At 35.3% G+C, this 20,683-nt stretch overlaps 1 protein-coding gene across 1 annotated transcript; it reads left to right on the forward strand.

Annotated features, from left to right (window-relative positions):
- Window positions 1–3,909: 3,909 nt before the first annotated feature.
- On the forward strand, window positions 3,910–18,612 carry LOC129953457 (uncharacterized; the record flags this gene model as incomplete). Its single annotated transcript, XM_056066706.1, has 4 exons — window positions 3,910–4,012; window positions 13,187–13,306; window positions 13,406–13,502; window positions 18,515–18,612. Coding segments are annotated over exons 1-4 (418 nt in total), but the record flags the coding sequence as incomplete, so codon positions are not given.
- Between the last annotated feature and the right edge of the window lie 2,071 nt (window positions 18,613–20,683).

Raw genomic sequence — 20,683 nt, forward strand, 5'->3', positions numbered from 1 at the left:
AGAAAAGGGCCCCAAGAAAAACTGAAAATATAAAAATTGCGAAAGATTTTGGCATTCTGCAACACACTCTTTCGTCAATATGGTCAAAAATCACAGCAGCGGTATAATATTAGAACAAGCAGTATATTTATTTAATTTTTTTGAAGCATTTAGTTTTTACCAAACAACATTTCAAAAAAAGACTACAAATAGCCTCATTGTACCCTGAACTTTGCTAAAACTCTCTTCAACTCGAACTATTGCTGGTTTTCCCTGAGAATTCAACTTACGGAGAATCTTCTGAACTGTACGTATGTTGCAAGTAAATGGCATGTACATTTATTGGAAAAAAAAAAACAGATCTAACGATTTTTTCCAGATATAGAAGAGCTTTATTTAATAAGTCGAAAATTTTAAAAATTTAAGGTGCTTGATAAAAAAGTGTCCCCACATTGTAAAGGGTTCATGGGACATGAAATTTATATAGTGCCCATTTTTGATTCCAAAATTACAAAATGTTTCCTTGCTTTAAAACAGTCTTCTTGTGTAAAAAAAACCAACACTATAAACAAAGTAAATAAAATAAAAGTAAGACAAATAAATCATTTTTGAACTTTTTGAACTCATTGAATTTTGTCCAATGACCGAAGTAATTTGTTTTTTAAGTGGATCCACTCCTTTCAAATCGTCAGTAAGAAGACCTAACTTAAAAAATCTCAGCTTAAGCATTATAAACCTAATCGTTATTAAAAAAAATCAAATATTTTTAACTCATAAATCACTGTGTTCAATCAATTTCACTTAATGTCATCCAACACAATGAAATTTGTCAACTCACTTATCACACGAAAACAACATTCCATCACATCATCACAGCTTCCAGAGGGATTACAACATGATGAGTACAACAAGGTATCATCTCCCAAAAAATATAAACTAGGTATGGTGCGAGTTCAAACTGAGTTCAAGACCGAGTATCATATGAGTAGATATAAAGAAGATCCTTAAAAAAAGACACGAAAGACATCCTCATTTACTTGAGTATTTTATTTTTTTTTCCGTTACTTGTCCTTTCAACTGACAATAGAAAGAGTGATTGATTGGGTCACTGACGTGTTCCTTACAAAGAACTGTAAAAAAAGAAGATATAGAAAAGCAACAATGCAAAGAGTTTCAAAGGAAAACTAAACTTTAAAAAAAAGGATACAAAATAAAACTCTTATATTTTTCTAAAAGGTTCACCCTTCAATGTTGCAATTAGTTCGTTTCGCTTTTGTATAAAAATCCAACCCTTGACACAGACACAGAAAGCAACACAATTTCACCCAGCATAGCATAGTTGAAGGAATACCTATACCGCTGCCAGACAGATAACTTTTTCTTTACTTCCTTTCTTTCAAACTAATTACACTTTTTTCTAAATACTTCCTCTGATGTGTCTTTTTATATATATACTCGTACCTAGCTTCTTTAGAAAACTACGAGTTGAGTACGTCTCGTCTGTCTATGCCCTGCTGCTCTACTCTGATGTCTATGAAGGTGTACTTCAAACTGGAATTACTTGCGCTGATGCTTTTACTTTTATCTAATTGCATGATGAACTACAATCGGAACGGAGCGATACTATGATACCAGATATTACATCTAGATACTGTACTGATGTATACAAAAGTAGAAAGGCAAAGAACTGGCAAAAAAAATGTTAAGGGATTGAAATTGAAAACACACACATACACTCGTAGTTCTGTAATAAAGGACGATATAGTTTAGTTCCGAAGAAACTTTTAACTGCTAATTGTTTGTTCACTATCCTAGTGTCCTCCTTAAATTGATTAGATAGAAAAAAAAACGAAGAAAATATCTTCATAAGGATGAAGAAAAACTATTTTCAATGAAATTCAAAGTGTTTGTTTCTTTTATACTATAGAAATATAAACACAGTCGATTCGGCTTAAATGAAAAAAAATGTATCTCTATTTTTGTCAAGGCAAATTCACACGGATAACTACCCTTGGTTTATTGGGGAACATCCTAAATATGAAACAATAATCTGGTCATTCAAATCCTTGAAACTATCACAATTTTTTGAGTTTTGTTTTACGTTTGCTTGAGGGGCAACAAAGTTTGTTTATATCAAAACTTTATTTGCCATACATTTTAATTTCATTTTTGTTTTTGTTCCAATAAAGTGGAGTCGACTGTACAGTTGTCCTAGAAGATATTGATGCAAAGAAAACAGAGAAAAGAACTCCTTTATATGGTTTCTTAAAATTTCGGAGCTTAGAGTTAGAGTTTTGGAACCAAAAGTCAATATTTGCCTTGAAATTAGTTTTTTTTTGAAAATTTGCCAAAAATAGGGGTTTTCAATAAAGGAGTTTCATTTCAATTTTAAGCAATCTAGTATTTTTCAAGAGAAATCAATCAATATTTATTTCATTTTAAGCAGTAAAGTATACCATTATCAATAATAGAAAAAGATGTCAGCCAAGTCACCACTAAGGTTTGACCTCCATATCCTTTTTTATAAAACTGTCTTTTAACTTTTTTAAAGCTTAATTTAAAATCGAAAATAAATTGATTTTGAGAGCAGGAAAAATGAGTCTTGACAAGATATGATATAACTATATCCTTTCTCAATAAAGGGAGATTCAATAACACTTTTCGTCAGAACACCTGTTCCTGAGATTAGAGCGTTCAAACAAACAAACAAACGAGGAAGCAAACAAACAAACGAAGAAACAAACAAACAAACTCTTCAGCTTTATAATATTAGTATAGTTTCAGGTTGACAAATTTATTTTTTTCCAATTTTGGGTCTTAAGTTTTTCATATTTTGGTACAAAAATGGTCCGATGTTTTTTGTTTTAAATAAAAGTCAAAAATTACACACTTCGAAGAGTTAAATTTTTCTTAAAATAAAACCAATTTTTGTGCTTAAAATATTCAAACATTATTGTTTTTATTACTAAGCCTTAAGTAGTGCTTATTTTTTAAAAATTAATGACAACTTAGTTCAACGGTAACAAATTTAGAATAAAATTTAGTATAAGTTGGTGTTATCAATTGGGCATGGCAGTTTTTCAAAATAAAGCTTTTCAAAAATCTCAAGAAACCGCAAGGTAACTTACTAACAGATCGTCAAAATTATAAAGCAGATTCCGACATCGCATCATTTTAAAATTTATCAAAAAGGTGCATAGAAATTCAAAATCCAAAAATATGGGGTTATACACCAAATGGGCGTGGTATCCACCTACTTTTCTTGTATTGGTATTGTTTATATGAAATACTTCTAATTCTTTAAGAATGATGAAAGTTACCAAAGTGGAATGATTGATGTATATTAAAAGCTAGAAATAAAACATCTGTGAATATATCCTCAAGTACCCGTATCATGATGGTTAGTGCGTTGGACTGTCATGCCAAAGGTCTTGGGTTTCTACCTAACACCTCACTCATAGATCTTATCAGTCTCATGCTCAAAAGCATTACAATACCTTTTAGCATGAGAATTTTTACTAATACCAGATCGGTAAATCGAGGCATCCCTCAAAGTGGGGTCCTTTCGCCTCTTGTGTGGAACTTGGTAGTAAACGAGCTACTTACATCATTGGAAGCAGAGGGTTTCAGGGTGATTGCCTATGCTGACGACACGTTGCAATATCTGTATCTGGGAAGCACCCCCTAGTTCTCTAAGAACTCCTTAAACGTCAATCCACATAAAATAGAATTAATACTCTTTTCGAGAAGATGTTAAATTCCTCAGATTAGCCCACCCAAGTTTAGAGGAATACCATTAAGCTTTTCCGACCAAGCTAAATATTTTGGCCTCATTTTAAACAAAAAACTAAATTGGAAGGCAAATATTGATGAAAGAGTAAAAAAGGCCAATGTAGCGCTTTTTACTAGTAAAAAGGCCATAGGACCAAAATGGGGCTTCTCCCCAAAAATAATTCACTGGCTATACAATTCGGTAATCAGACCAATACTCATTTATGGAGTTGTCGTATGGTAGACTGCACTGGACAAGATGGTAAATCTAAATAAGCTCATCATGTGCATCACAGGAGAACTTCGCTCAACACCAACCGCAGCACTGCAAGTGCTTTTAAACCTAATACCTTTTGACATCTTCTCCAAAATGGTGGCAGCCAACTTATGTGTGAGGCTTGGAGCCACCTCTCAATGGACCAGTAACAATACTGGACATACTACTATTCTAGACAGTTTCAGATCTATCCCAGATAGCTTAGACTATACCAGCCCAAAAATGGTATTCGGTAAAAGCTTCCATGTGTCAATCCCTTCAACATCATCCTGGGAAGAAGACAGACCCCTGAAAGATGATGCGGTACACTTCTATACTGATGGTTCAAAGACCGATCACGGAGTTGGATCTTTTCAGAACAACTGAATCTCAGTCTATCCTAAGACTAGAGACTTCCCAATCAATTTAGTGTATTCCAGGCAGAAGTAATGGCGATTAAAGAAGCACTATCCTAGATCAAAGAAAACGTTATATCTTGTAAGGATATACGAATCTTCTCGGACAGCCAAGCCGCTCTTAAATCTCTCGCGTCTGTCTCCACAAACTCTCAAATAGTCCACGTTTCTCGATCATCTCTGAATGAGATGACGGAACAGTTTAATATTCACCTCATTTGGGTGCCGGGCCACAGAGACATTCCGGGAAATTGCAAAGCCGATGAGCTCGCCAAAAACGGAACACTTCTGCCTAATGTTAGACAAAAACATACCATAGGAACACCACTTGCTACATGCAAATATCTTCTCAAACAATATGCTCTAGAATCAACAAATGCTAGATTGTCACAGAGTACTACCTGCCTAGCAACCAAGCAAATATGGCCAAGTATAGACCTAAAACTAAAAAGGCTTGATATCCCTGAGAAGACAAAGTATAAGCTCTGCGATTGGAGTAATATCAGGACACTGCCTCATAGAAAGACATGCTCTGAGGCTAATGGTCTACACAAATGACTTCTGTAGAAGATGCATGGACGAGGAGGAAGAGGAAACAGTCCAACACCTTCTATGTACAAGTCCAGCACTCTCCATTAGAAGGAATAACTTTCTCGGTAATCCCTTCTTCGATAATACCAGTGAACTGGCAACGATTGACACAAAATGTCTCTCTAACTTTAATAAAAGTACAAAATGGTTTGTTTAAGTTCATTACTCTCCCATGAGTAACCTCATTAGTGGTATCACAATGGTACCTTGAGGTCTACGAGTGTCAATGACATCTGTACAGCCACTCCAACCTAACCTAACCTACCTAACACCTCTTGACATTTAAAGCAAACAAATAGCTGCAAGCTCTGCTATTCGCCTCAAAGTTTCATCGCAGTGGACTAACCACAACATTTGCCATTTATTTAGAATCAATTCCAAAGCACACAGACTACACCATCCCCCAATTGGAATTCGACAGAAATTTCCAGATTTCTATAGCTCCTAGATCTTTTTTTGAGGATAGGACATTCTTGGATGATGAGTCAATCCATTTTTACACAGATGGGTCAAAAGCAAAAGAAGGGGTTGGTGGAGGTGTGTACTCTGAACGACTGAAATTAAGTCTCTCATTGTGCCTTCCCAATCATTGTAGCGTGTTCCAGGCGGAACTTTTGGCGATAATTTGCCAGGAACGGTACATAGCAGCCCATCCTACCACGTTTGAAATATACTGCCATACTAATCGCTTTTTGTAAACTTTTGCTAATGCAAGACGCTTTGAGGAGGGCAGGCACTAGGTGGAACAACACCACCACGTGTTAAGTCACAAAAACCATCTGGCCAATACTGGATTTCAAACGTTCAAGGTGCTTGCTATCTCTAAGCAGATCGCATATAAGCTCGATAATAGGTGCCATTACCTGACACCGTCTAATAGGAAAGCACACCTCGCCATTAGGCGTATTCTCAAATGACTATTGCAGAAGATGTATAGACGAAGCTCTGCTCTGGCTCGAAAACGCAATAATTACCTAGGATAATTCTTCCTTAACAATCTAAGTGGTCTAAATCATATCAGCATAATCAGCCTGTCACGTTTCGTAAGGGACTCAAACTGGTTCCATTGAGCTTAGGCCAAAGCCTCAAGATTCATGTGGTATCACAATTGGCCATTAAACTGGCCTAAGTGTGTCCGTTTCCATCTTGGACAGCCACTTCAACCTAACCTAACCATGACATCTTAACTTTTTTCACGGGTACTGCCTCTTGGAAGGAATTGACAAATTCTCCAAGAGTAATTCTTGTCATGAAAAATGCTTTCTCAAAGTACCCGTTCGGATTCGGCATATAAACTGTAGGTCCCTTCTATCTCTGACAACATTACTCGCTTACAGCAATGGTTGAGAGTTGTTAGTAACTAGGGCCTGATTCTTCATGGACTGTTGCGCCAACTAATAATTCAATAAATCAGATCCATTTAGAAAGTTGTTTCATCAAATTTCCTTGAACTTTATAAAGGCCTCCAATAAGGGCAACTCATTCGTATGTTAATAGGTAAATTTGTTTTAGCATTGAATGATTAATTAACATTTTATTTCTATTTTCCAAGTTAAGTGCAATTATCTAAGTTAGAAAAGCACCTTTCAAGTTAGAATTCATATTTTCTTAGAACAATAATTATGCAATTCAGACCAAAATTTGCATTGAAACATAATTTAACATTACTTGAATTGCCTGTTGACCTTCTCAACTATATTCCATTATTTCGGAGAACAATCAGAAACATTTCAGTAAAATCTACAAACAATTTTAACTAAAGCTTACTTATAGCGAAGTAATATTCAGATTTATCCACTTTAAAAATACTCTTGGGATATTTTTCATTGCAACGAATAAAACAGTTCCTCCATTCAAATATCAATATAGTACCTATAAAAGCTGTTATACTTTTCATTCATTTAAAAAATAAAAATAAAATAAATTTAAATTCGAGGGGAACAATGTTTTGTTTTGTTCTTAAAATATGTTATATCTAAAAATGAAATCGATTTATTTTGTCTGTCTGCCCTATTTGAAATTTTATTGGTGTGTTCTTTATCCAGTTGTTGTTGTTCGTTCATTTTTTGAATTCCCGATTGCAAACGTTTTTGTTGATAAAATTCCTGTTTATTCAATCAAATTTATTGATTTTAGTTTTCGAATGAGAGAAGCGAGCTCGATGATGAATTCCCAGCGGGTTAGCAAAAACCAATCAAAACAAAAACGGAAAAAATGTTTCTACAGTGAAAGTAACTTGAAACAGATTTGGAGTTCATTTTTTATTTTATTTTTGATTCACGTTGTGTTGTTGTGTGCTTCTAATGGAAGTGAGATATCGCAAAATTTTTAGCCATTGAAGAAAATTGATTCATATTATTGTTTGTATTGAATATTGTGTTCTACCATCAAATGCACCTAAAGCGCTTATGTGGTGAAATATCGGATCATAAAATTGATTTCGGTTGAAATTGAAAGGCAATTTAAAGTAGGCTTACACATTTTTAAATTCTAACGATTCTTGGCTCTATATTCAAGGGTTTCAGGTGGAAAAGTTAGAAAATACTGAAATGTTAGATTAGAATTTTTCTATTGGGCCCACTGTGGCGTATACGTGCTTTTTTTAGTTCATTAGAAAACAGGGAACTTCAAAACTGAAAACATCATTCCTGGTTTCACATCTCTAGAATTATTAAAAATATCAATTATAAATATATTTGGCTTTGCAGACAAAAATTAAAAGCTGTTTTACTATGGCAGCTATTAACAATTAAAGTTAACATTTTATTATAAATGCGTAGTTTTATTAAATTTTAAAAGACATATTTCATCAACAAATTTAACAATAACAAATTTAAGGAAATTTGATCAACCTCTATAAATATCTTAACATTAAACAATTCAAACTTTCAAACTTTGGTTTAAAACGACAAATACCTATAAAAAGCACAATATTTTCAGGGATCTTTTGACTGAAAATTTTGATATTATTTATATGGCTGTCATTAATCGGTAGCCTATTTAATTAGCATAACTTATTGTGAACATGTTCATTATATTATCTTCCAAAAATAATAATCCAATGGGCGTTTCATTTTACTTACTAACGTGGACCGTCCTGTGTGAACTACGCCCTCACCTAAAACAATATTCTCCATTTAGCTCAATCCCTAGCTAGATGTCTCCAGTTTTGCACTCCAAGTTGGGTGAAGTCACTTTCCACTTGTTCGCGCCAGCTGATTCGCGGCCTTTCTCCTCTGCGCTGTCCTGTGGGTGTGGATTCGAAGACTTTCCGGGCCGAAGCATTGGTTTCAATGCGCTCTCCGTGTCCAGTCATCTAATTCGTTGGACTTTTACCCTTCTGGCTAAGTCTACGTCGCTGTACAGCCCTCACAGCTCTTCTTCCATCTTCTCCTACACTCCCCTTCTGTGCGTACGGAACCGTAGATCTCACGAAGAACTTTTCTCTCGAACCAACCCAAGGTGTTTTCATCCGCTTTTGTCCATACTTCTGCACCGTATAGCAGGACGGGATGATAAGGGTCTTATATAATGACACTTTGATATCTTGATAGAGGTCTTTATCACTCAATTGCTTACTAAGTCCGAAGAAACAGCGGTTAGCAAGAGTTATTCTGCGTTTGATCTCAGCGCTGGTGTTGTTTTCTGCGTTTACAGCGGAGCCTAGTTAGACGAAGTCCTTGACTACCTTAATGTTACGTCAATCGATGGTGACGTATTGACAAAGACATCGGTGTTGTATGTCCTTTCTTGACGACAGCATGTACTTTGTTTTTCCCTCATTAACCGTCAAACCCATTTTTGCCGCCTCTGCTTAATACTCACAAAAGCCCCATTGACATCACGCTGAGTTCTTCCGATTATGTCAATGTCATCAGCATATGCCAGTTATTGGACAGAACTTTGAAAGATAGTGCCTCTAGGGTTGACGTGAGAGCTCTGCACTATTCTTTTAAGTTCGATGGTAAAAAAATCGCATGACAACGCATCACCTTGTCTAAAGAAACTGACGAGTTTGGCAGTTATGCCAAAACTAGACATGGCTCTATACAGCTGGTCCCTGTAGATGCTGTCATATGCGGCCTTGAAATCGATGAAAAGATGATGGCTGTCGATTTGGTGTTTTTGTTTTTTTTCCAGGATCTGCCGTAATGTGAATATTTGATCAACTGTGGACTTTCCTGGTCTAAAACCACACTGATAAGGACCTATAAGGTTCTTGACGATGTGCTTAAGACGTTCACATATTACGGCAGGGAAGATTTTATAGGCGATGTTAAGTGGACTGATTCCTTTATAGTTGGTGCAGTTTAAAGGATCTCCTTTTTTTAGGACCGGCTAAACAATACTGAGGTTCCATTCATCGCGCAAGCTTTACTCCGACCATATCTTACAGATTAGTTGGTGCATGCTCCTAACCAACTTATCTCCAGCTGCTTTAAAGGGCTTGGCATTCAAGCCATCCTCTCCAGCGGCTTTATTAGACTTCAGCTTAGATATGGCAATCTTGACTTAGACTTAGTCGGGAGGACGGGATTGTTGGCTTTCGTCGTCTATGTTGAATGGATCATCCTGGCCTGACAACGGAATTCAGTTCTCCGTCGCCGTCGCAGTCTGCAGAAGTGGTCCTTCCATATCCTCAGCATTGACTACGGTTCCACTATGATGTTTCCACTTTCGTCTTTGCAGCCTTCGCTTCTAGGTTTATGTACCTGAGAATTTCGTTTCACCTGTGTTGAGGGCAAAAATCTTCGAGAGAGGTTACTTATAACTCGGTCGGAAAAGGATTTGGCAATCTCTGGCGATTGTAGGCGTTCGACGTTGTACCTTCTCCCAGCACCTCCCTGTTTTGCCTTGGGTCTGGAAATCCAAAGTTCTACCTTGGATACAACGAGGTAGTGGTCTGAGTCGATGTTAGCTCTTCGGAAAGTTCGTACATCCATAATGTCAGGTGTCGATCGCAATAAGGTCAATCTGGTTGACGGTAGATTGATCTGGAGATGTCCAAGTTCCTTTGTGGATGTTGAGGTGTGGAAAATGATAGTAGGTGTCGATTTGGTCTTCTTGGGTTTTTTTCCAGGATCTGCCGTAATGGGAATATTTGATCAACTGTGGACTTTCCTGGTCTAAGACCACACTGATAAGGACCTATCAGGTTCTTGACGATGAGCTTTAGACATTCACATATTACGGCAGTAAAGAGTTTGTAAGCTATGTTAAGAAGACTGATTCCTCTATAGTTAGTGCAGTTTAAAAGGTCTCCCTTTTTTAGAAAGGCAAAAAATACTGAGGTTCCATTTATCGGGCATGCTTTCTTCTGACCATATCTTACAGATGAGTTGGTGAAGCTCCTATAAAATCTTTTTGAAGAACTCGGCAAGCTTTACTTCGTCTAAATAGGAGAACGGGATTGTTGGCTTTCGTCGTCTATGTTGAATCGAACATCCTGCCTGACAGCGGCTGTTTTTCCCGATTTGTTCACCAAAGATGTCTTCCCTTCCTAATAAATAAATAAATTAGGTGGAGCTACAGTCCGTTGTGAACCAGGGCCTAGTGACTTACAACTCTCAACCATTGCTGTGTCCGAGTACTGTTCCTAGCTTATGTTTATGTTTTGTTTAAGAGCTTGAAGATATATCTTTGGTGTTGTCGTCTTTCTCTTCCTTGGGAGCGTTTGCGCATATCAGGCTAATGTTGCCGAATTTAATCTTGATGCGTATGGTCATGAGGCGCTCATTGATGCACCTATAGCTCAAGACTTCTTGCTAAGTCTGGCACCAATGACGAAGTCGTGGTAGCAGTCACCATGGTAAATATCGCAATTTTGTATTCTCTTTTTGCCCATCCCATCGTATTTCCTGGATGTCTGCTGTTGGTACTTCGCAACTATGAGGCATTTACGTGGCCAGGAAGTCAACCTGACGGCACAACCCCCAACCTCCAGGGCCAGATCCTAACTATAACTCCAAGAACGGGGAGGCGGATAAATATAAAGACCTGGGCTACTAATAAGTCGAATTAGTCCTATAAGTAAATAGTTCACTAAGTAGTTCAACCTCACTGGAACTGTAGACGCCACTGTTGATTCCATCTCGGGAATTCGTCCGCTACCGTCTGGATAAGAAGAGGTACCTTAGTGGAAACACCTCTCCCCCCTCTCTCGTTTGCTGCCCCCAACAACTTTAAACTGGGGTTGGAAACCAATCTCCAGACAGAGGTGGGTTTTGGGAAATACCTGTGAACGCTTATGTCCTCTTGAATGCACATGTCTACCATTTGAACATGTTCACCTTCAACTAAACTAAATCGGCCTAAGTGTAGTAATATTCTTATCATGGGAAGTTCTTAGGAAAGTTAGGATTCGGCACAAGAGCTGTTTGTCCGCTCCATTCCTAAAACACAAAGGAATAGTTGAGAGTTGTAAGGACTAGAATCTGGTTCTTGTTTCCTTTTTAATATCACAAAGCGTTCATTTTCGTTATAATTTTTAATCAAAATTAAGAATTTTAGTATTCAAAAATTTATCATATAAAGTAAATATTTCTTGCCTATTAAAAAATGCATTGAAATAAAATGATTTGAAGGGACCTATTTCAAAAAAAATCTTCATTTTATGTTAATTCTGTGGTATTTGAATTATTTACAAATTTAATTAAATTAATTAAAATACTTTTGGAATGTCAATAAACAAATGTATGTTATGTGTATATATGTATATCATTAACTGAAATACTTTCATTATTCATTATATCCTTTTTAAGTAAGTGGCTTTAATATCATACCTTCTACTTTATGTTTTTTTTTCTGTAATGCATTAATCATTTAATATTTATTTGCGCATTCTTATTCATGAAAGCATCAACCTTATTATAATTATTACACTGCCCTTTAATTAAAGCCACACGGATGTTTTTGTAATATTTTCCGGTTTAGTTTTACTCTTTTGTGTAACATCTACTTGTATACTTTACCAACCCACAAACCTACAGAGAAAACTCATACAATAAATATTAACAAAAAAAGGCTAAAGACACAAACGAAACAAACAAAACAAAACATTTCCTTACACCTTATCATTACTTCCGGTCACTCTTTGATAAAGGAAGGCCAACACAACAACAGTGTTATCCCAGCAACAATTTACCACGCTCCGGTAATTACAACACAGTCATTCAATTTCATTCCATATACATACATCTTCCAGCGTCATCATACAGTTGTGTATGGTCGTCATGACCGGATGTCAGGACCCACCTACCATTTTCATTTATTTCTGCATTCTCTATGAAAAAATAAACAAACAGAAAAGAAAAAACAAAAAACAGTTTGTCCGAGGTGCAATTTATTTTTTTTTCTCCACTTTCTTTTTTCTCGAAAATGAAAGAAAGAAAAATTAATTTCCAGTTTCTTTCCACATTCACGCTCACACTATAAATCCGTCCTCCAAAGATATACCAACACCCTACATGCTCAACACCCTCCAGGATGTTATGAGGAAAACGGAAAAAGCAACGTTATGGACGGACAATGGACCCAGAGGCTCCGGCTCCGGAATGAAATACTCACCAACATTACACGAGGCTTGTTACAGGGACAAATATCAGTTGGAATCCTTGTTTTTATTTATTTCTTGTTTTTTTTTGTAAGCTTACTTTTTCGACTTTGCCATTTTTCTAATTGTATTTTGTGAGTGTGTGTGGGAGGACATCAGAGGACTGCTTGATGATTACATTTCCAACAACGTTTTAACCCTGGTTAATTCTATTTTCTCACGATGAACAATGTTTTTCTTAAAAGCCCGAGCAAACAACAAAGAAAACGAATGGAATTAAAAGAAATTGAATGTAAATACGATTGAACGCTGAACAAGGATAAAATCAAAAGTTAAAAAAAAGAAGAAAGTATTTAGGCTTTTTCAATATTCTTTTGAATTGTAAATATAAGCAATTCTATTTTAAGACCTTTTGTACTTGGTGTTGAAGAGCGGAAAATAGAAAATAGATCCTTTGTAAGTTAACCATTAGAATGAAATATTGAAAGTTGAATGGTGTTTTGTTTGCTGTATAAATAACTGATTTTGATCTTAATATTTCTTGCCTTTTATTGACTTTTAATAATTTTATCAGTCTTATTTAACTAAAAATAATGTGAATTCTTATTTTTGTACTTGTAGAACTTAAAGCGACGATCACAGGCCCAACTGATTTATATGTTAAGACAGGAAGTGATATTAATCTTGCATGTAAAATCCTTCAGGGACCACATGAACTGGGGAATATCCTTTGGTATAAGGGTAAGTTAAATGTATTTAATATTATATAAAAATTCAATTCTTTTGATATAAAAAGGAAAATTTATAATTTTTTAAATAATTGTTATTTTTTGTTTGTAGGTAACGAAATAATTGATTTAGCAACAAATCAAAATGAAATTGACAACATCAATCGAATAAGTGTGGATAACGACTGGACGGAAGGATTAACATCGAGGTGAGATTTTAACAAATTCTGGAATAACACAAATCAACATTAAATTTTAACCAGAGATTTGACTTTGCGATTTTTATATGTTAGGTTGTTAAAAGTTGTAAAAGACTTAGGGCCTATTTTACTTGCCAAAGTTCAAGTCTCTTAAACGTGCAATATATACATATAAAAGTTAACAATAATTCATAAGGTCTATATACCCAGTTTAAATTGCTGTAACCTTAAGGTCCATGAACATTCTAACCACAGATATTATTTAAATCGATGAAGCCCAAAAGTCTAGTAACAGCTAATACTTCAAAAATCCACTAGAACCAAGTAAAAAAAAATTTTCAACATTTAAAGTACTTTTCATGACAGGAATTCCTCTTGGAGGGTTTGTCAATTCCTCGCAAGAGTTAGTACCCTTGAAAAAAGTAAGGTAACACAGGCGAAGATTTGACGCCAAGACCCTTTACATGTCCAACGCACTAACCATCACGCTACGCTACGTACTACAAGAGAACTAAGCCCTAAAAATTCAATAAAAAAACTAAATTTTAAAGATAAACCAAAAGTTATTAGATCGACTTTTGAATAGATTTTAGAATTTTGTCAAGAAATTGTCTGTATTTCGTTAAAAAAGTGGATATTCGACTTACTTTTCAGAGCCCAATCAACAAAAATTCGGTATTGTGGTAGGTCATATGCATCGGCTGTTAACTTCCCATTTGCTTTTAGAAAACAAGTAAGCTGAAGCATATCTTGGGTTATTTTCTAGCATAAGATCGGAAGTAAACATTAACTGTTGAATTGTTTGAAATTTATTGAACAGCTATACGGTCATCGTTAAATGTAAATTATTTTATTTCGTTTTTATTTCATGTCTAAACATATGGATATATTTATAGTTTTGTCAATATTTTTTTTTTTCTTATAATAAAATTAGAAGTTGAAAACAATAAACAAAAATTGGTTTTTGGTTGCTCAATGGAAAAATGAACAATTTAATGTCTGATAACTTTTTGTCCCCCTTGAACTTAAAATGCATTCAAATTATTAAAAAAGTCCCCATTTTCTTATTTTTGGAAATGGTAACCATACGCAGAAAGTGCTCTCAAGGAAATTGCGTTGGTGTTTTTTTTTTACCATATCAGTTTAAAAAAGGTGAACTTTTGGTTAACCCTAAATATCTCACAAGCCAATGACGCTAGAGAATGAATTATATTTTATATTATAAATTGTTACGTGATACCAAACAAATATATTTTTGAAAAAAAAAACATTATATTATATAACATTATTTTTTTTATAAATCCAAAAAAAAATTGTAAACAAAATTTGTCCCCTCAAAAATTTGGAGAACGAAAAATGATTTCATCTCCAAAACAATTTTGTGCAACCAAAAATAACGTTTCCGACATCTGGTTAAATTTTGAGAAAATCAAATTGACTTTTTTTTTTAAAGCAACACTTTAAAAAATATTATTGTCAATATTCAGTAAAATTTTGAAAAAATCGAATTGACAGTTTTTATTACAAGAAACTAAAAACCTAAAAAAAATTAACAAAAGTTGGTAAAAATTGATTTTCGTCTGAAATATCTTTTCACAAATATGAGATAATGTCTTCCAGGTATTTTTAACTTATAAGAAATACTGTTTCAACATTCGAATTTTTTTTTAGAAAAATCGAGTTGACAGTTTTCTTACAAAAAATAAAAACTTAACAAAAAAACAATACTAAAACTTTGTAAAAATTTACTTTCGACTCAAATAGCTTTTCAAAAATTAAAAATATTGCCTTCAAACTTTTATATTAATAAAAATATTTTCGATATTCACTAGTTTTTTTAATAAAAATCCAAGAGTCCGTTTTATCATAAAAATAAAATCTACAAAAAGTAATAGGCAAATTTGGTGAAAATTGATGTTCATTTCTTGATATCTCTCAAATTAATTTCATTCATCCAATTATTAAATTGGTTGAATTGATGCAAAAACCAAACACATTCTTTCATTTAGTCTTCAGGCCCATCAAAATGCTTTATTTTAGTCCTAAGACCTTCGTTCAAAAACGAAACAATCCTAACCAACAGAATCTGAAGTGCTGACATGGTCTTAAATTGAAAGATTTGTATAGCTTCAGGTGGAAACAAAAGTCGGGTGTCTCCGTATTTTGTACAGACAATGCTACGAGAAACATACTTGTTGAGTTCCACAAGTAGCTAGTTCAGATTCCTCAATCAGCTAAGAATTTTTAACTTTTAAGCAGTTCGATAATTGGAAGACCAAATGTTAGTTTTGTTTGTTGCAGAAATATTCCTGAAAATTTCTTTTTAGGGACTATGTTAGAGTAAGAAATTTGTTTGTAGTTAAATTTTGGAATACAAATTTGAGGGAACCATGTTTTAAAAATAAGTTGCTTTGTGTAAAGCATCTGTAAGGAATAGAATACCAACTAAATGAGGGCAATAAATAGATGTAAGTTACTTTCTTTATTACAGTATGAGAAAACCGAAAACCCAATAGAAAAAAATCGATGAACGCTCCAAAATGCATACTTCTTGACTAAATAATGTCAAACAGCAAACGTATTATGTAGCATATAACCATTCGGTCTTCGAACGAAGAACCATCATTGTGATTGCTGTAAATGAGTGAATTAATGATAAACTGATGTTGAACATGCTTTTTTCAAGAAAAAAATGTACATTGGTTCACTATCAACAAAATGACTGCAAAATCAAAGCTTAAAACTGAGTTTTTCATCGAAAAAATCAAAAATAAAAATCTAAAAAAACTTATTATCTTCCCCATTTTGTTTTTGCTTTGCAAATTGCCGCTAGCCCACGGCATGTTTTTTTTTCATTTTTTTTCACATCTTTTCATGGACTCATTGTCAAAATTGCAGATATAGGGTGTCCCAAAATTAACGCAAGATTTGAATTAAATAGAAAACGCCGTTTTTAGTCTTTTGATAGTTATATTTTTACTGACTCGTAAAGTACATAGGATAGGGTTATGTATGGAATAACACATCGGACAAATGGCCTCCACGGCTTTGCATGCACATGCGCACTCTTTTGTTGAAATTTTCCATGACCATTCCGCATAAATGTGGCTGAATTTCGTTGATGCAGCGCTGAATCTCCTCCTTTAATGCACGGGTGGTTGTGGGCTTGTTGACATAGCCTTGTGATTTCAAATAACCCCATAAAAAGAAGTCTAATGGTGTTAAATCACACGATCTAGGAAGCCAATTTTGATCACCGAAACGAGAGAGTACTCGACCTGGAAATGTCTCATGCAGTAATTGAATTGTTTCACGGGCTGTATGACATGTGGCACCGTCTTGTTGAAACCACATATTGGACACATCAATATCATCCAATTTTGGCAGAAAGAACTGTGTAATCATGTCGCGCTTTCGAGCACCAGTAACAGTCACTGCTTGACCAGCATCATTTTCAAAAAAATATGGCCCAATTATGCCTCCAGCCCAAAATCCACACCATACAGTCACGCGTTGTGGATGCATTTGTTTTTCGAAAATCACATGTGGGTTCTCCGAACCCCAAATGCTGCAATTTTGGCGATTCACAAAGCCATCAAGATGAAAATGTGCTTCATCGCTTAGGATGATTTTGCTCGAAAGATCAGGGTCCATTTGTTAATGTTCAATAATCCATTCAACGAACTCTCTTCTCTGTCCATGGTCATTAGGCTTCAATTGTTGTGTTAATTGAATTTTGTAAGCATGAAGACACAGATCTTTGGTGAGTATACGCTGTAGAGAGGTTCTTTAAATTTGCAATTCTTGTCCACGACGTCGAGTTGAGGTTCCTGGATTGTCACCAACACTCTCACGCACTGCTTCGGCATTGACATTTGAACGGCTTGTTTTTGGACGACCAGTATGTTTGGCGTCTCCAACGGATCCAGTCTCCATACATTTTTCAATTAATCTCTTCACAGTTGACGAAGTTAAAACACTATTCCGACCATATTTTGTATGAAATTTTCAAACTGCAGCCGCCAAGCTTTCAATATTTTTAAAATATTCTTTAATAATGAAGACACGTTGTTCTATCGTGTAACGCTCCATTTTTAATAACCCTATACTGTTAGCTGTCAAATTGCTTTTTTTTCAGGGTTGCCAACACTTCACTGCACAAATGGCGCAAATTCAAATCTTGCTTTAATTTTGGGACACCCTTTACAACAATGTAAACAAACGCGGTTTGGAGAATGAAACCTAAATCCTTCTACGTATGAATTGAAGTTACAAAGTCAGAATTGATTCGAACGGCTCCGAATCTATAATTCACGGTCATCAATAATACTGACCGCAACATCTGTGACATTTTTTTTAGTTTGCAAAGAATATAAGCACGCAACATTCGATAATTTGCAAACGTTGTTCGTTTGGTTAAATTATATGGCTAAAGTGCTTGAGCTCCTAAAACCAGTCTTGCTAAAAAGAAATTAGTAAACAAATCTCCCATTAGTATTTGACACAGAAGCTTGGTCCCCAAATTTCCTATTTTGACGAGAGTTGGCCATTCTACAAAACATATTCATTTTACTCTAGGGTAATATTTACTTCAGCGTCTAATCGAAAACAAACAAGAGGAAAAAGAAGAAAATCAAATGTGTGCCTTGAGTAAGATACTAGCATCGTCAAAAAGTATTTCAAAACTTATTCATTCTTACTAATTTGTATGTGAAAAAAGCCTAAATAACTAAAAGTTTTATGAAAGCGGAGTGAATGTTAGTAAAGTCAAGAAATCTTTGAAATATTTTCAAAGTCACGTACAATTTTTAATTAACTTTACCGCATAATTCACTATACAGCAAATAAGTTCACTTTCCCATACATTCGAACATACATAAAACATTATGTTCCAAATTATATCATCAACTGCATCGTTGATACATTTGTAATATCTCCAAATCGAACTCAATTTATTAATTAGATCAAGGAACTTAATTGCTCAAAAACGTTAAAAACTATTTCTTTCTTTTCTTTTACAGGTTAAAAATTCGAAGAGCCATGCCCAGTGATACGGGAAATTACACATGTGTCCCAACGATAGCAAAATCAACTAGCGTTTACGTTCACGTTATAATTGGTAAGTCTAGAGAAAGCACATATTGAATAGACATATATACAGACATTCTATAGGTAAGCTATGAGTACCTACATTATATTTTATAACTTAAGGCGCGTCACACTTCTTTGTGTTGCATTTTATAGGTATTCAGAAAGAGAGAAGGAGAGAAAAGAATTTGAGGTCATAAAAATATCCCGCACAGCAAAGCCTGAACCAGACATTCAACCCCAACCCCAACCCCAACCCAAAACCGCCATCGCCACCCAATCATGTTTTCATGGAGAAATTTTATTAATTCCTTTCCTGAATTCTCAAAATAACTCCACATCCTTGCGGTATCCCATCAATGAACAACGACTATGACTATAACTATACGACTACGTACCATGACGACCATTGATGGCAACGGGAGGGTGGGGGGAAGAAAAAACTTTCAGACATTAACGGAACGAAAATTTAATTTCATCGATAAATCACTATTTACCTTGGGTTTTGGTGATGGAAAATTAACGACCATAGGAGACCGAAGACCAGAGAATAAGACCACACTATAGTCTCTTCAAAGTGACCCAGAACATGCTATATCCTCTACGAACGTCCTTGGGTTTTATGCACATCGCAAACCATATAGAAATATATACCTAAAGTTACATATACCTTTAGCTGTATAAGAACTCTGATAGCCATAAAAGTTTCACCACCCGGTCCCAGCCAGACCCAGCTCAGCGCCAGCGAACCAACAACGAACATTTGTTTCGTTATACGCTCTAAGGTTTAAGAGGTTATGATCTTGATTATTACTCCGTGGATTTATGCTCTGCAGGAATCTTTGACATGTGAAGGTTAAATTGGTTCTCCTTATGGATAAGGAGAAGGACATCCTTATAAACCATACGCCCTAAATTCGATAAAACAATTTCATCTTGGGTCTCGCTCTCGGTCTCGGCTTTCGGGTTTTCATGTTCATGTATTTTATATATACGACAAAGTACTGCATACGACCACAAGAACGAGATATAGTAGAATGAATGAATATAGACGGGTCCACCACCCAAACTGCGCTCCTGTTCCGTGCTCTCTTCCTGTGGGAAAAAGTATGATGAGTCCATTGCAGGATACTCATATATATGTACCTACAGGTTAATGGGCGCAAATAACAATGCTATTAGTCCTTCCATTTGTTTTATAGTGGAATATGGCTGCCACTGCCATAAGCTGGTGATGCCTTATTCCGACATCCAACCATCCAACATCCGAGTTAGGGAAATATGAGTCTGAGTGATTTTGCGTTCCGCATTCTGAGTGAGTGTTGAAAATGCATTAGGATAAGTAATTGCTAAGCGGTATAGAGGGAGAATGGCAATGGATACCTTCACCTTGTGTCTGCGATGCCTAAATCGTTCACACTCTCTGTATAGTTGAATACGTGGGGATAATGAGTTCACAAATTGGTCATTATATTGTGCCGCCATTGTGTATACCCAGATACCATATCCCCCACCCAAAAAATGTTGGGAGGTATAACAGGAATGCCCTTTAGTATATTCCAAGTAAATGGTGGTGATTATGAAGGTACCTACGTACAGTATACTCTGAGGAATGATCTTGTAAAAAGGTTTCTTTGTTGTTACTTCCAACAGGACGTAGGTACTTATGGGCAGGCATAAAGGTAGATGCGAGTAGATACCTTTTACTAATCGAGGTGATAATGAAATAATTTGATAAATTTATCTTTTTCGCTTTTGTATGCGTCAGCCCATTAAGCAAGGATATTTGAGAACCGTGCGAATGTAAACAATCTTTAACGGTGCGGTGTCCGTGTCAGTATGAGTATCAATTCAGTTTCATGGTGGTGTAGGTATAGGTATGTATTTTGGTGTGAAAAATAATTGTGCGTGCATTTTAAATGCCTCAATTTACCGAGCAGTACAAAATGGTCTTTTACCTTACCTATACAAAGTAATTATTAAAATAAAGTGCTTTTTAATGAAAACAAAACGATTGGGGATTTTCGTGTTTTACGGTATATGGTCTGCTTCCCATCTCAGCAACAATATAATGAGCCACGTGAATAAAAAATGAAGACAAG

The sequence above is a fragment of the Eupeodes corollae genome, unplaced genomic scaffold (genome assembly GCF_945859685.1).
Source record: "Eupeodes corollae unplaced genomic scaffold, idEupCoro1.1 scaffold_939, whole genome shotgun sequence".
Classification (NCBI taxonomy): Eukaryota; Metazoa; Arthropoda; class Insecta; order Diptera; family Syrphidae; genus Eupeodes; species Eupeodes corollae.